This window comes from Denticeps clupeoides, chromosome 17 (assembly GCF_900700375.1).
Source record: "Denticeps clupeoides chromosome 17, fDenClu1.1, whole genome shotgun sequence".
Classification (NCBI taxonomy): Eukaryota; Metazoa; Chordata; class Actinopteri; order Clupeiformes; family Denticipitidae; genus Denticeps; species Denticeps clupeoides.
The window spans coordinates 2,781,161-2,796,841 of record NC_041723.1 but is presented as its reverse complement, the minus strand read 5'-3'; the positions used below and the strand labels follow the sequence as shown (position 1 = coordinate 2,796,841).

General features: G+C 45.3%; 1 protein-coding gene across 1 annotated transcript in view; it reads right to left on the bottom strand.

Moving 5' to 3' along the window:
• syt7a (synaptotagmin VIIa) overlaps positions 1-15,681 on the bottom strand; it is a 71,805-nt gene that overhangs the window by 29,484 nt on the left and 26,640 nt on the right. The window contains exons 2-3 of the mRNA XM_028957297.1: positions 10,978-11,081; positions 789-871 (exon numbers count right to left, since the gene is read on the bottom strand). Of these exons, the coding sequence (XP_028813130.1) occupies positions 789-871; positions 10,978-11,081 (187 nt within the window). The remainder of the gene's footprint in view (positions 1-788; positions 872-10,977; positions 11,082-15,681) is intronic.

Sequence of the window (15,681 nt, the reverse complement as noted above, 5' to 3'; positions counted from 1 at the left end):
CACAACAATCAGACAGAGAGACAGGTCAAAACACACACACACACACAGTCTTCCTCACAACAATCAGACAAACAGACAGGTCAAAACATACACACACACACACACACACACACAGGATCTTCTTCAGTCAGAAGACAAACAGACAGGTCAAAACACACACACACAGTGTTCCTCACAAAAATCAGACAGAGAGACAGGTCAAAACACACACCCACCCACACACAGACACACACACACACACACACACACACACACACACACACACAGCTTCAGATTCCTGTAGTGGAGAAGACAGGTGCTCCATGTCTCAGCAGGAAAGTAAAAGTGTTACAGAAACTCATTGCATCATTTAGTTCAAAAGAAAACAACAAGCAGGAAGAGGAGGAAGAAAAGGACAGAGGAGAATGTGGAAGTGTGAATAAAAGCTGTCACTCCTGCGTGTGGAACATGCTGAGGATCTCCTGATGTTTCTCCAGCTGGAGAGTGGAGGGAAGAGACAGTCATTCAGACAGAAAAGCAAATCCATCAACACCCAGAGAAGAGAAGAATAGAGAGAAGATGAGAAAAGTGGGGTTAGCAGTTAAAACGCACACACTCACTCACACACACGCACACACACCCGTCACACATTGATCATTTCCCCTGAAAGCCACACATCCTCAGAGATGTCTCACTTTCGTCCTCTGAAAGACCACTGGTCATGTTCAGCTTTAGTCTCCACCCACTCACAACGGAGGCCCCGCCCCCTCCCACCTGACAACAGAAGATGGGAGGACCTGGACACCTACTTGATGGCTTTTTTCTCCCCCCGGCCTCCTCGCAAAGAGTCTGGAGTTCCCGCCACGTCGGAGCCTGGCTTGTTCCTCTTACCCTGCAGAGAGAGACGCAGACAGACAGATCAGAAATAAGAAGTGTGATTTCAGCACTGTGTGTGTGTGTGTGTGTGTGTGCATCCTCTCCCGATGGTACACCTCACCTGTAACACACCCACACACGCTCATTTACATACAGATAGCATATTTAGTCCAAACTCTCATTCCACCCAGGGTTTCCATCCAGTGGCTAGTGGAGGGGTGGGGTCATTGGAGGATTCACACAGGACACACTGCTCTCCCCGACTGAGGGGCCGAGCCCCGACTGGAGCCTCCGTTCCCTCCAAGATCCACCAATCACATGCCGCAAGCGGAGGCCAAGGCTCGCCGTGGGCACGTGATCCCCATGGGAACGTTCAGCGTGTGGCAGAAAGCTGCTCATTACAGAGGCTGGAGCTGGAGGGACTAATGAGTGTGAGAATGTGTGTGTGTGTGTGTGTGTGTGAAACCAGGGCAGACAGGACAGCTGCTTCCACCCAGCCAGACGTCTGCACGGCTCTTCATCTCGCCTGTCGGCGCTCGCTTCACCAGCGAGCGGAGCTTTGTTTGCCTGGTCCTGCCGCGTCGTTTCTCCTCCACCATCCTCATCTCACAAATCATATACGTACATCCGCATGGAATTGGTGTAGATCTGTGGACCCGGTGAGTGGAGGACACACATACTGACTCTATCACCCGAGACGAAAAGGCCTCCCTCGCTCACAACGGCGGTGTATTCGCTGCATTAGACTGATGCTGATACCCTTTTCTCCCGGATCCAGAAGCCTGCGCCCCGAGACGCCTGATGTGGCCAACATCTCATACCACAATATCAATCTTATATTCCAATATAAATATGTATAATTCAACAAATATATAGTTTATATACAACAACATGGACAGGACTATTTCTTTATATTTCAAATTATTACATTACATTACATTTACAGCATTTATCAGATGCCCTTATCCAGAGCGACTTCAGTATTTTACAGGGACAGTCTCCCTGGAGCAACTTATGGTTAAGTTTCTTTCTCAGGGACACGATGGTAGTAAGTGGGATTCGAACCCGGGTCTTCTGGTTCATAGGCGAGTGTGTTAACCACTAGGCTACTACCACCCAATGTACCACCCTCCAGCTCCAGCCTCTGTAAATTATATACTGAAAAATATTATACACATTTAGTTGTGTTTTGATTTTCTCCATTTTTAGAACTTCTGGTTGATTAAGAACATAAAACTCTGCAATAATAATGTATAATAATACATAACAGGCCCAACATGAAACTGGCTAGATTAAGTGCCAAATGTAAACACCATATGTTCACATTTAAACTGGAGCAACACAAGGTAAATATATTAAATATAAAACCAAAGCAAATTTATCATTGCATTATATGAAAACAATAAAAAGATTGAGAAAGAAATTGCTTGCGACACACAGACACACACACACACACACACACACACTTTCAATGAAGGTGGAGCAGGCAGGATTTCTGACAGGCTAGAGAATAAGCTATCAAGGGCAGCTCATGCATCATTCAACGCACAAACACACAACACACACATTTTTAGCAAGACAGAGCGTGCGTGTCTAAAAGACAGAAAAAAAGTGGCGGTTTGAGTGACAGAAGATCCCAAATGAGCGAGTGCACACTCTCATGCATAGGCCCACAAATTTACACACAATAACATACACACTAGTGCACACACATGCTCGCCACTAGTGTGTGGAGTTAAGCAGTGGCTGCACGCCTGTCATTTGTCACCACAGACAGCCCATTCATCTTTCCCCGTCTCTCTTTCTCTCTCTCTCTCGCTCGCTCAGGCAGTGTGAAACACACTCATTACCTGCTCAACGGTGTGAAGGGTCCGCAGGCTAATCCCTGCTTCATTTTTACTTTCATGACTCACTTCTTTAAAACTTTTACACAGCCCACCCAGCAACGCTCTGAAGCTCCGCCCGCTTGATCTGGAATCCGCATCACAGCTCCTCGGGACTTAAAGCGAGCCTCTCAGGTCCCTTCCATCCGTGGCCAGGGAAGTTGGTGTTTGAAGTTCGATCACTCCTGTGTTCCTGAGCGCAAAAGCGGCCTGATTTCCCCCGTCACCCCGTCCACAACCGACTGTCGGGATTAAAATGAAACGGAGGAGGAAAGGGTTGTGGGAGAGAGATAGGAAACATTGGTGCCAATGGGACTTTATCTTTGCATTAATTCGGAGGGCCGTAAAGTCCACTAGTTTATCCATAAAAAAGCTCAAATTAAAAAGCTGATGATATGGATGTCTGCCTTGGGTGTGGGTGTGATCCTGAGATGACTACAGCCTAGCATCACGCTGCTTCCCACACTGACTCATTAGAACTATAACACTATAGACTTCAAATTATAAACTGATTATCAATTAGACTGGTTATCAATCCATTTCCAGCTTGGAAAAGTAAGTGGTCCTTCAGATCATCATGACCTCCAAAAGATCAAAATCCTAACCCTAGCTGGCCTTCATATGGACCTCAGCTTATTGTGGGAAAGAGTAAAAACTCCTTTCTGTGCATGTCGGTGGGTAATTATCTCACACAGACAGGGCTGCAAAGCCTTCTGGGACGCCATTAGCATTTTAATCCAGTCCACATGTACCCCTCTTCCACAGTGAAGACAGCACAATGTTCTCGGATAGAGAAAAAGAGCGAAGCCTCTTGACCCTCTCGCCCATAGGCTGGAGTCCGACACAGAAACGGTGAATTCCGCCCTTAAACCAGCCAATATTGAGGTAGAGGACAAACGAAGGACACGCTGCTTCTCTTACTCACACACATTCTGATTGGTTGGTGAAGAACCCGCTCACACCACTGGTCAGTCATGGTGAAGAACCATTTGTCCTGATTGGACGAGAGGAATGCCCTGGTTTGGAGAGCACAGCGCCTCCTCATTTACAACCAATCACACGCATCAACACACCCACACACACACACACTTTTACATTTACATTCACATAGTTCACTTCCTATTTGAAACGTCTGTTTTGCCATTATTCACTACGGTCACGTTTCATAATTTTCATAGTTTATGCGTGTTTGTGCAGGTTTATGAGTACGAGTAAGTGGTTATGGGCAGTCAGCGCCTCACATGGTCTGAACATACAGCACTGGGTTAATGGTCAGCCACACATATCCCTATTTCACCATTGACCTGTTGTGTTGCTTGATAAATCAATGCTAAACTCAATTTTTTCCACATGTGAGTAATAAAAGAAAGAAAAACACAATCAGCACCCTCTTTGATTAAACTGTCAATGCCTTGAAGCTTCTATCATGTCGACTGCCTTTGCATGCTGTGGCCCAGCACAGCAGTTGCAGTTCTGACGTGTACATTAATTACTGATTCACAGCAAGATGGCAAACAAGACTAGGAAAATGACAGACATGTCGACATTTTAAATTGAAAAATATCAGAAATGATGGTGCACATATGCATCAAAATGTTCACAAAAATGCATTAAAAACTTCTGCAAGAAGCCACCTCCAGCATAATTACTGTTTCTTTATATATACAGTACAAGCCAAAAGTCTGGACACACCTTCTCATTCAACGTGTTTTCTTTATTTTCATGACCATTTACGTTGGTAGATTCTCACTGAAGGCATCAAAACTATGAATGAACACATGTGGAGTTATGTACTTAACAAAAAAAGGTGAAATAACTAAAAACATGTTTTATATTCTAGTTTCTTTGCTCTGATTACTGCTTTGTACACTCTTGGCATTCTCTCGATGAGTTTCAAGAGGTCGTCACCTGAAATGCTTCTCCAACAGTCTTGAAGGAGTTCCCAGAGGTGTTTAGCACTTGTTGGTCCAGCTCACCCCAAACCATCTGGATTGGGTTCAGGTCCGGTGACTGTGGAGGCCAGGTCTACACTAAGTATATAACTCCACATGTGTTCATTCATAGTTTTGATGCCTTCAGGGAGAATCTACCAACGTAAATGGTCATGGATATAAAGAAAACACATTGAATGAGAAGGTGTCTCTAGACTTTTGGCCTGTACTGTATATATAATGTCCACACTTTTCAAGGAAGCCATAGAGAAGCTTTACCTAGTAGTGCATCCCTATATGGCACTGAACATACATAAGCAAGGATGATATTTAATCTTCTGTTGTACAACTACTTGTTGTACAACAGTACAGTTTTTGGCAAAATCTAAACTAAACATTTTCCCAACAGTAAGTCTAAAAATGTTCTAACAGATCAAAAACTGTAACTTACACAAATAATAAAAAAATATTGAAAAAGCATGAAATAGTCAGCTGTTGGTGTCATTTCTGACCAACGTCATTCTGTCATTTGCTTGCAGGTGCACAGCTACTCTGTGCTTTAATAGTCATACAGCAGGTCAGAGGGCGTTCTGATTGGACCATTGTCACAAGGTGTGTGACTGGGTCACTTCACTATTTTACTCCATCTCCCACTGACCTCGTCTGGATCAATCACATCACAATCCAATCACATAAACCCACATCAAAGCTCCGCCTCCGTCCTCACTCCTGAAGACCCGACTGCCAATGGATCACATCAGAGGCACGTTTCACAAACCACTTCCGAATCAGGGTGACGAACACACACACACACACACACACACGCACACGCAGTCCTTGAAAACAGAGCAGCATCAGTAACTCTCTCACCCAGCAAGGTCACAGATCAAAATGGCTCCATTCATTCTAAAGTGTGTGTGTGTGTGTGTATGTGATGAGTGTGTGTTACCAGTGTCAGGATTTGTCCTTCAGTGTATATCAGATCCAACACACATCCCTCATCCTAATCACACACACACACACATATCAATAATCTTTAGGCACTCTATTTAAAAGGGTGAGAACCCTACGCTGAACACCCCGATGCATCCAGTGCCAAAAAGGCATTTGTGACGAATTTGACATTTTGACAACTAAGTTTTATAATAACAATTTAAAAATATTGTTTATAATATATACTGTCATTCATGGGTTTCTTTCCTCAAACAAATTTTTATTAAAAAAATACATAAAAAATTAATAAATACACACAAAATTATTATACAGCAAGTAAATACCATAGTGATCATAACTAAATATGTGAATATATAACAGTGTGGCTCCCTTAACAATCCCCCACCCCACATAATAACCCCATATTCAAGACAGGTGTCACCCATGAGTTTAAAGTAATGAGTCCAGAAAAAAATGTCCTCTTTTTGTTTAAAATGTCACTTATGCCCACAGCCCTTCAAAAGATCAAGCTTGTCTCACACACAAGCATACAGTCTGCTCCCTTTCATTTTAATCACACACACACACACACACACACAGAGAGCATGTGTGTTCCTTTAAAGTGCCGTCTCCTTGTGTCGCGTGAAAAGAATCAGGAATCAATTAGACGGCGAGAAGCTGAGTCTACCGCAGTCGAGTGGCGGCTAATGAGTTGGCGTCAGCATTTAATCAATCACATTTCATACTCCTCTGCCCTCTGCACGTGTGTGTGTGCATGTGTGTGTGCACACGGGTGGATCTGACAGGACAGGGAACATTAAACAAACAAAAAAAATTTTGACCAAGATGTGCTGCACTCATTTACTGTGACCTATGACCTCAAATATTGTACCACGCGACCCAACAACCTAAAAACACACAGACTGGGCAGCAGGTGAAGAAGGTGAAAAATACAGAATTTAGCCAGGAGTCCCAGTTCCTTCTGTCCTTAACGGAGGTGGGAATGAGGGAGCAGGTGGAGTTGGGAGGTGAGAGGATGAAATTATGCCGAAGCAGAAATTTTCATCGACAAAACACCCAAAGTCATTCTTATCTAAATGCATCCTGAGCACGAATCACAATATAAGATGAAATCCAGCTTCATTTTAAGGTGATATCTGCAAGATTACTTGTCTTTGCGGTTTTCTGGTCCCACCATCTGACTGAACAGATGCTTATTCATTGACAGCCCCCTGTGTCAACATGCGACACACTTTGTGCCACCCTGAGATGCAACCAAAGATACTTCACAATGTGTAATACGCTATGCATTCATTTTTCCTGCGTGAAGTGAAGAGAAAAGAACACAGTGAGCGTGCATTGAGACCTTGGCCTGATACCAGGCTCGGTTTCTGTCCCTCGTACTCAAACGTCAGTGCTGTGGTGATGGGAGACGGCACAAATATACCATTCCCTGGTGCTACATAAGACACGACCTGTGGGCCATGTTCACAGAAAACTTGAATTAAAAGTGCTAATAATCTGCATGTTAGTCTTTGTAATGACTGTGGTCAATTTCTTTTAGAATGCTGTGACATTAGTGAACACATGTGTCTTGTAGAGCACCAGTAAATAATGACAATATTGTTCAGTAGTTATAGAATCTGAAATTCAGCACATTTACTGAGGTCCTACAGTGAACTTCTAACCTCTACGCCGGAGTACAGGTGCCAGACATCACACACACACACACACACACACACACACGCACACACATATGCTCCAGGGTAAAAATAACGGTCCACACAGTCTCCCTCCCACCTCATTACCAGACCGGAGGCTGAATGAAGCACAGCACCGCTGACAGTGGCTGGAGCTGAATAATCTCACCGGGGTCATCCAGAGCCCGAGGGCTCACTGCAGGAGACGCTACTTCATTAAGAAAAGGTTGGGGTCGTATGCTGCGTGGTGGTAGTGAGAACCTATCGAGATCCAGCATGGCTGAATCCCCTGCCCCACCCCTTTGAACAGTTCGGCAATGAAGCCATAAATCACAAAAGATGCAGGCGGGCGTGTCATGTACACCAATGGCTGATGTTGGACTGAGCACAACTACACACAATCACAAAGTCGTGACAAGTCGTGACATAAAATGTTTAACTTAATTGCATTAAATTGGGGTGGCGTTAGGGTGACGGGGGGACTCAGAAAGAGGACATGTTCGGGGAGAGGAGAAAATATTGTTAAGCTAATTAAATAAAAAGATGGTGCAGTTTAAACCTGAGATAGTATAATAGAACACCATAGCATGCCAACCCCAAAAAACCCTGATAAACCTAAATGGCCAGCAAGAGGCAATGCTAGAGAGGGAATATTTACACCCTTTTACACTCAATTAGCTGCATTTGAATTATACCAAAACTTCTTGGTAGTTTGTTAGAAATTCAATAGCAGTCCATATCTAATATAGTTTGTGTCATACCCGCGTTTCACTATACTTAATTAGCATATGTTTACAGGTCTTCTTCTATGGACTGAAACTGCAGTTGTCAACTCACGTTACAAGGCATTATCGCCACCTACTGTGAAGAATGTTGGACATTCTTCTTTTTTTTTGGACAAAGGTCCCCATGACATGAAAAGTTTTTTTGCTTTCATTGGTCCCATAATACTGTATTTGAAGTCTCTTTCTGAAATTTAGCCGTGGTGCAGAATTACAGCCACTTTTATCCAGTCCCACAATGAGATTTCCCAGGATGCGCCGTTTCACCGTCTGTAGCTTTAAATGTATACGAGGAGGAGAGCGGCCTATAGAACACCATCCACCAACCACAATGTTTGGTACAGACAGAAAGTCATGTCGCCATTTTTCCAGAAATTCTTTTTTGTGCTTATTTTTACATCCAATTACTGAGCAACTGCAATTCTTTGAACGTTTGGGAGGGGAGATTGGCTGGGAAATTCTCTCGAGAAACGGGAGGTAACCTTTCCCATTATGACGACATAAGGGGACAAATTACAGATCCGACCGTCTGAGCTGTTGCTCTCTAAACGGTGAAGCAGAAGGACCAAAACACTCTTCACACCTTTCGCCATTTCTAGCCACTGCAGAACAATAGACAGGCTCGGGCATGTTAAATAATCTCACAAAGTGAAATTTTCTTAATAGGGTACCTTTAACATTTAATAGGCCTGCAACCCACTAAAATGATTTTGTGACACCCATAGGTTGAGAATCACTGCTTTAATGGATCCACCATTGTTACCAAATTGAAATGCTGAAAGAGAACACATTTGTGTCACATTAGCGCGTTTTAGGCGCTTATGAAAGCGGCATGTTTGAAGACGAGGCGGTGCTTCCAGACTCTGTAGCAGGTAAATATTGACTGACGTTCAGATTTGACCTGGAATTTTACCATGGAGAATTAAAGCACCATGTGGGTCACCACGGGCCATTTAGAGAGAAGAGATGAATCACTAATAAATCACTAATGTTTCCGACACTCCTCTCCACTGGGTGCAATTGGGTGCATTCAAACAGAACTGTATTTATTGCTCTCCTCTTCTTCAATACACACGGAGTACTGTCTACTTCCCCCACAAATATGATCAATTATTTTTGAATGCGGTAGCATTGATATGTATTATGTACACTGCTCAAAAAATAACGGGAACACCAAAAAGACATCCTAGAGCTGAGTGAATGAAATGTTCTTATTAAATACTAATGTAATGTCAAAATGAGGCGCAGTGGTGGCCTAGCGGTTAAGGAAGTGGCCCCGTAATCAGAAGGTTGCCGGTTCGAATCCCGATCCGCTGATGTGCCACCCTGCAAAGCACCGTCCCCACACACTACTCTCCAGGTGCCTGTCATGGTAGCCCACTGCTCACCAAGGGTGATGGTTAAAAGCAGAGGACACTTTTTGTTGTGTGCACGTGTGCTGTGCTGCAGTGTGTCACTTCACTTTCAGTAGTGTGTGGCTTTCATGTGCCTGTATGACATCCCCACAATGCCTGGGCATGCTCCTGATGAGGTGGCGGATGGTCTCCTGAGGTATCTGCTCCCAGGCTGGAACTAAAGCATCTGCCAACTCCTGGACAGTCTGTGGTGCTCAAATGGATTCAGATCTGGGGAACGGGTGGGCCAGTTCATAGCACCAGTGCCTTCGTCTTGCAGGAACTGCTGACACTCCAGCTACATGAGGTCTAACATTGTCTTGCATTAGGAGGAACCCAGGGCCAACTGCACCAGCATATGGTCTCACCAGGGGTCTGAGGATCTCATCTCGGTACCTAATGGCAGTCAGGCTACCTCTGGCGTGCCCATGGAGGGCTGTGTGCCCCCCCCCCAAAGGAATGCCACCACACGCCATTACTGACCCATTGCCGAACCGGTCATGCGTCACGGTGTTGGTCTGTAAGAACAAATCCCACCTGTGGATGTCGGGCCCTCATACCGCCCTCAGGAAGTCTGTTTCTGACCGTCTGATCAGACACATGCACATTTGTGGCCAGCAGGAGGTCATTTTGCAGTGTTCTGGCAGGGCTCCTTCTGTTCTTCATTGCACAAAGGCAAAGGCAGCACCCTGCTGCTGGGTTGTTGCCTTCCTACGGTGTCCTCCACGTCTCCTGATGTATTGGCATGTCTCCTGGTAGCACCTCCTTCTTGCCGCAGCTCGCATTGATGTGCCATCCTGGATGAGCTGCACTACCTGAGCCACTTGTGTTGAATATTCAGTCTCATGCTACACCTAGAGCCCCACCAGCATTCAAAAGTGACCAAAACATCAGCCAGAAAGCATCGGAACTGCGAAGCGGTCTGTGATCACCACCATCTATAATTTCCACCTATTGTCTATTCCATTTACATGACAGCATGTGAAATCATATATCAATCAGTGTTGCTTCTTAAGCAGATATTTTGATCTCACTTGGAGTTACTTTGTTTTGTTCCCTTTAAAGTGTTCCCTTTACTTTTTGAGCAGTGTTTATGTACAGTGGAAGCCTACCGAGTAAGTCCTGAACTGTCAAGATGCCACGAGGTCCCCTTGATCAAGGTAACATCCCCACAAAAATTAATCAATCAAACTTGAATGCATTGGTCAGTCACTTGGGTTTATTGTGGGTTAAGCAGCTATTTTGTTGTGAGCCAGGAACAATGATTGGCTGCTGAATATGCACTCCCTGCATGGCAGACATGCCCACATTCAATAATTGATGCAACACGTACGTGCGAATGTTGATGCCTTTCAATTATTGTAACGTGTTAAATATTTAACATTAATTGCAGCGATAAACACATTAATTTTGACATGAATTACAGTAAAACCTCATTTTAATTCTTGTGTTCTTTTAGGGTTGACATTGCTGCTCATCTGTGTAAATGTTGCACTCACCAACTTGCGTTGGCACCAGCTGCAGACGCCACACAGAGCCACCAGCCACACGACACAGACCGTCAGCGCCAGCGACACCAAAAGCACGCTGAGCGCCACGGAGCCTGGACAGAGGGAGAGAGAGAGAAAGCCAGGATGTCACTACATCAGGTTCAACTCCATGAATCATTTAGTTCAGTTACGCTGAGGGAAAAACATTTAACACACACAGCTGGGGTTTAGGCTGAAAACACACACACACACACACACACACACACTCATCAGTGTGCCAACATGCCAGTTCGTTTACTGAATAGGGGAGCGGCAGTCAATGATAAATGAGCCCATCTGAAGAAAGAGAAAGACTGAGAGAGAGACCTTGGACGTTTGGGAATTTAGAACATTGTATTCATACACACACACATACATGCACCACCATGCTGAACACTCTTATCATTCACTCATGTTACTGAGCATCTCGTTTTGATGATGAAAATAGTGAACAAAGCAGCCATGAAGGTAAAAAAAAAAATAATTCATCAAACATACTTCACTTTCTCCTGATACAACAAATTCTAAACATGTTTCTGAAATAGGATTCTTTTAAATGGCTCCATCCTAGTCTCCATAACCGCCACAGAGTAGGGACGTCCTAGTCCTTGACTGGTAGTGTACACATTTCTAATCACGACAAGAACTCGGCATGGATCGTCATCTCCTGCTTAGATGATTCAATGCTGAACTGCAGCTTCAACATCTGGCAAAAAGTGACAGGAACCACATTGCACCTGGAGGGACACACACAGACTCCCAGTTGCCATCCTAATGCTGGTCCCGCTTTCTCCTTGTCTCCATATCGCTCCATCTCTCCCCTGCAGGTCTGTAGAGCAGGAACACTCGGCTCTACAGTAATTAGAAAGATAACTAAATGCTTGTCTGCGGGGTGTGTGTGTGTGTGTGTGTAAATACTAGGGTATACCACAGAGGAATCGATTAGGCACAAAAACACACACACACACACACACACACACACACACACATCTCTCTCATACACACGCAATGTCCAGTACAGAATCGAGTGAAAATCAGACTCGTGAAAATCAGGCCCGTGCCTCTGATGGGGGTCAGGGGGCTTCTACAGAAGAAGAAGAGAAAGGGTGTGACACACCACGAACTGGGGGTCAGTTTCAGCTGAATACCCTGCACCACAGCAGCAGACAGATTTTAAAAAGTAGGTGTGTGTGTGTGTGTGTGATAAAACAGACAGCCTGCCTGTACACACAGTCATTGTGTCATTACCCATTATCAGTATTGCACAATACGACAGGACATGATTGTTTTAATCATAATTATGGAGCAGATGACAGGTGCAATAATCCATTATGACGACGGTGTTCATCCAGTTGGAATATCATGTTGCAAATTATTTATTCTTGATTCATGGAAGAAAATGAGCGTTCAAAGCCGATGGTATTCAAGCATATGTACCACAGGTATTGCCCTCTATCATCTCTCTCGCTCTCTCTCTCTCACACACACACACACCGGCTCAGACTCAGACTCCCTGGTGGTGGGTGTGTAAACTAAAGAGTGGAGTGCAGCTGGGCAGGAAGGGCAAGAGGGAGGAGGTGAGGGAACCAGATGAAGTCTGACAGGCAGAACTTCTCTCTATCACTCCCTCTCAAGTTGTTTCTCCACTGAACAACTATGTGTGTGTGTGTGTGTGTGTGTGTGTGTATGTGTGTTTTTGTTCAGTCCTTCACATGACCAACTGGCTATGTGATTCGTTAATAACGTGATAATACAAAAGATTTAGAAATGAATAGAAGTCCTTCATGTGCATTACTTCTGCTGTATTCAGAGCAGGGAATACATCGCTGATAACGGAAAATTGGGGCAGTCGTGGCCTAGTGGTTAAGGAAGCGGCCCCGTAATCATAAGGTTGCCGGTTCGAATCCCGATCCGCCAAGGTACCACTGAGGTGCTATTGAGCAAAGCACCGTCCCCACACACTGCTCCCCGGGCGCCTGTCATGGCCGCCCACTGCTCACTCAGGGTGATGGGTTAAATGCAGAGGACAAATTTCACTGTGTGCTGTGCAAATAATTGTGCAAACACGTGAAATAACCAGTGCTGACAAGCCTCGCACAGGAGATTGGTCCTGACAATGAACGTGCTGATTCTGACTAGACTTTGCATGAGCGCTGCTCCTTGTTGCTCCGTGATTGCTCTTGTGAACTTTAAGAATGTTTTTTTTTAGTGACTTCCTGTCAGAACCCATTAATTACACACATCTGCCTCGTCATCTACACTGCGACTGACGCCCATGAAAACCCCCCCCGGCGCCAGTCTCAGCGCCGCATAATCAGCGCCAACGCAATGTCAACTGCAGAGCGGAGTCCTACTTACTGCGCCTTACAGGCAGAACCTTTCAGAACCGAGCTGCTGCTGGACAGGACTCACACGTCCGAGGTCCAATCCCACAGTGGTGGCCTAGCGGGTCAGGAAGTGGACTTTATAGGATGTAGATAAAAGCACCGTCCCCACACACTGCTCCCCGGGCGCCTGTCATGGCTGCCCACTGCTCACCAAGGGTGATGGTTAAAAGCAGAGGACACATTTCATTGTGTCGCCGTGTGCTGTGCTGCAGTGTCTCACAATGACAATCACTTCACTTTCACTTCAAGCAGACGAGCATTCTGAAGCTCCAACCTCCCTCCTGCTGTACATGTGACTGCGTTCTGGCCAATGAAAAGGCCCCTGGCAGGTTTGGGTAAGTGAAACAGCGGGAGAGATGAAGGGAGTGAAGATCTAATCTGGAGGAGGCGGCTGAACCTCCGTCCCGTAGTCTGGTGGTCCAGACTCCGTTATCAGCGATTCGGCTGCAGGGCCGTCGCTCCTGTTTATCTGCGCATGGCGCAGCTACTGTCCGCTCCGCCCCAGTGTGCTCGTGTGAGTGTTCAGGACAAAGGGCCCTATTTGTTAGTTCTGACAGCGGGAAGATTAACCTTAATGATGCTTTCATAAACAAAGTTTTAAAAGGGGAGGAGTCTGTAGTCTTGATTGACAGCTCGCACAAATTGAATTATAAAAATGCAAATTGTTGTGTAAAGCGCAGTCTGGGCGTGCCTGGAGACCCCCTCACACCACCGGTGTCCATCTGGACGACCTTTATTTTAATCCCTGCCCTGACGGATGCTTTTTATCCGGAAGCTGTTTTGTTGGCCAGAGCTTTTATTGCCGTAACCCAATTAGAATAAAGGCCCCTTATCTCTAACACGGGACTCATGGGCTTTTTACACATCAGTCCATCACCGACCACTGAGTCAAGCACCTGAGAACAATACAGAACACAAGGACTCTTATCAATACCACGTGTGTGTGTGTGTGTGTGTGCCAATGTTGACGTACATGTCCAGTGTCAGTGTGTGTTATCAAGGTTAAATAATGTGAACATTCATCCAGCTGTTTAGTTCTACACACACACACATCGCTACAGCAACAAGCCTCAATTCATGGAGTGTGTGTGTGTGTGTGTGTGTGTGTGTGTGTGTGTGTTTTTGTGTGTGCAATGTGTGTGTGAACCGGAATTGTGCAGGACGTATGCGCAAACATGCTGGAGACAGTGATGGGCTTTTTACACATTTTTTTTACACATTTTTTTTACCACGGGTGGTAGTAGCCTACACTCGCAACCCCACTTACTACCATTGTGTCCCTGAGCAAGACACTTAACCCTGAGTGTCTCCAGGGGGGGGACTGTCCCTGTAACTACTGACTGTAAGACGCTCTGGATAAGGACGTCTGGTAAATGCTGTAAATGTAAATGAGAGACTGGAGCGTTGGTGACCCCCCCCTGGGGTGTTTGGGGATGCAGGCAGAAGAGAGGCAGCTGCAGCGACGACACGGTGGGAGAGCGGGACCGGGACGAAAGACGAATGGCCAGACTGTGGGCAGACGACACTCTGTCTGTCCGAGGGGGCGTGCGGCAGAATACGCAGAGTTCAGACAGCAAAAGGAATTTCTCAAAAATCAGCGAGTGGTAATTTAGCGAGTGCATGCACAACGGGGCAAAACGCGAAAAGTGCATGTGATTTATTAAACTCCTGAGAAGACGATAATGTGATGTTGTAGACCTCTCAGTCCTGTCCAGTCATGTTGCTCTGATGTCCCTGTGGGATAGACGTACACACCAATCAGATGTGTCCCATGTTAAAGCCACGCCCACTTAAACGCAAGCAAGGATTACGGGTCCTCAATTTACGGTATGCTAGTTACAGCACAGTTCATATTTCGATGTACTATTGTGATACAGTTTTTAATACACGTAATATAGTAATTAATCACAAATTAAATTGCAATCACAATTTTTGTCTTAAAATTTTCTCCTTAAAATCGCTCAGCCCTAATAGGTGTCCATGCTCACGTGAACACAAGAGGTCAAGCAGGTCAGCGCCATGCAGAGCTCTGGATAGGACTCATACACACACACTAACACACAACACACACACACACACAGCTGCAGCGGTTGTGACCTGTTGCCATTTAAAGCAGGCGTGCGTGCAGCAGCATGACTCTTATGTAATAACATCAGCGACTCTGCAGGGAATAATGAGCATTACAGCATCTCGTGCATCTCCTTTAAATAGTGTCCCCTACACACACACACACACACACACGCTCAGAGCTGGGATTCTCAATTGTTCAATGGTCAAATATTTTTCT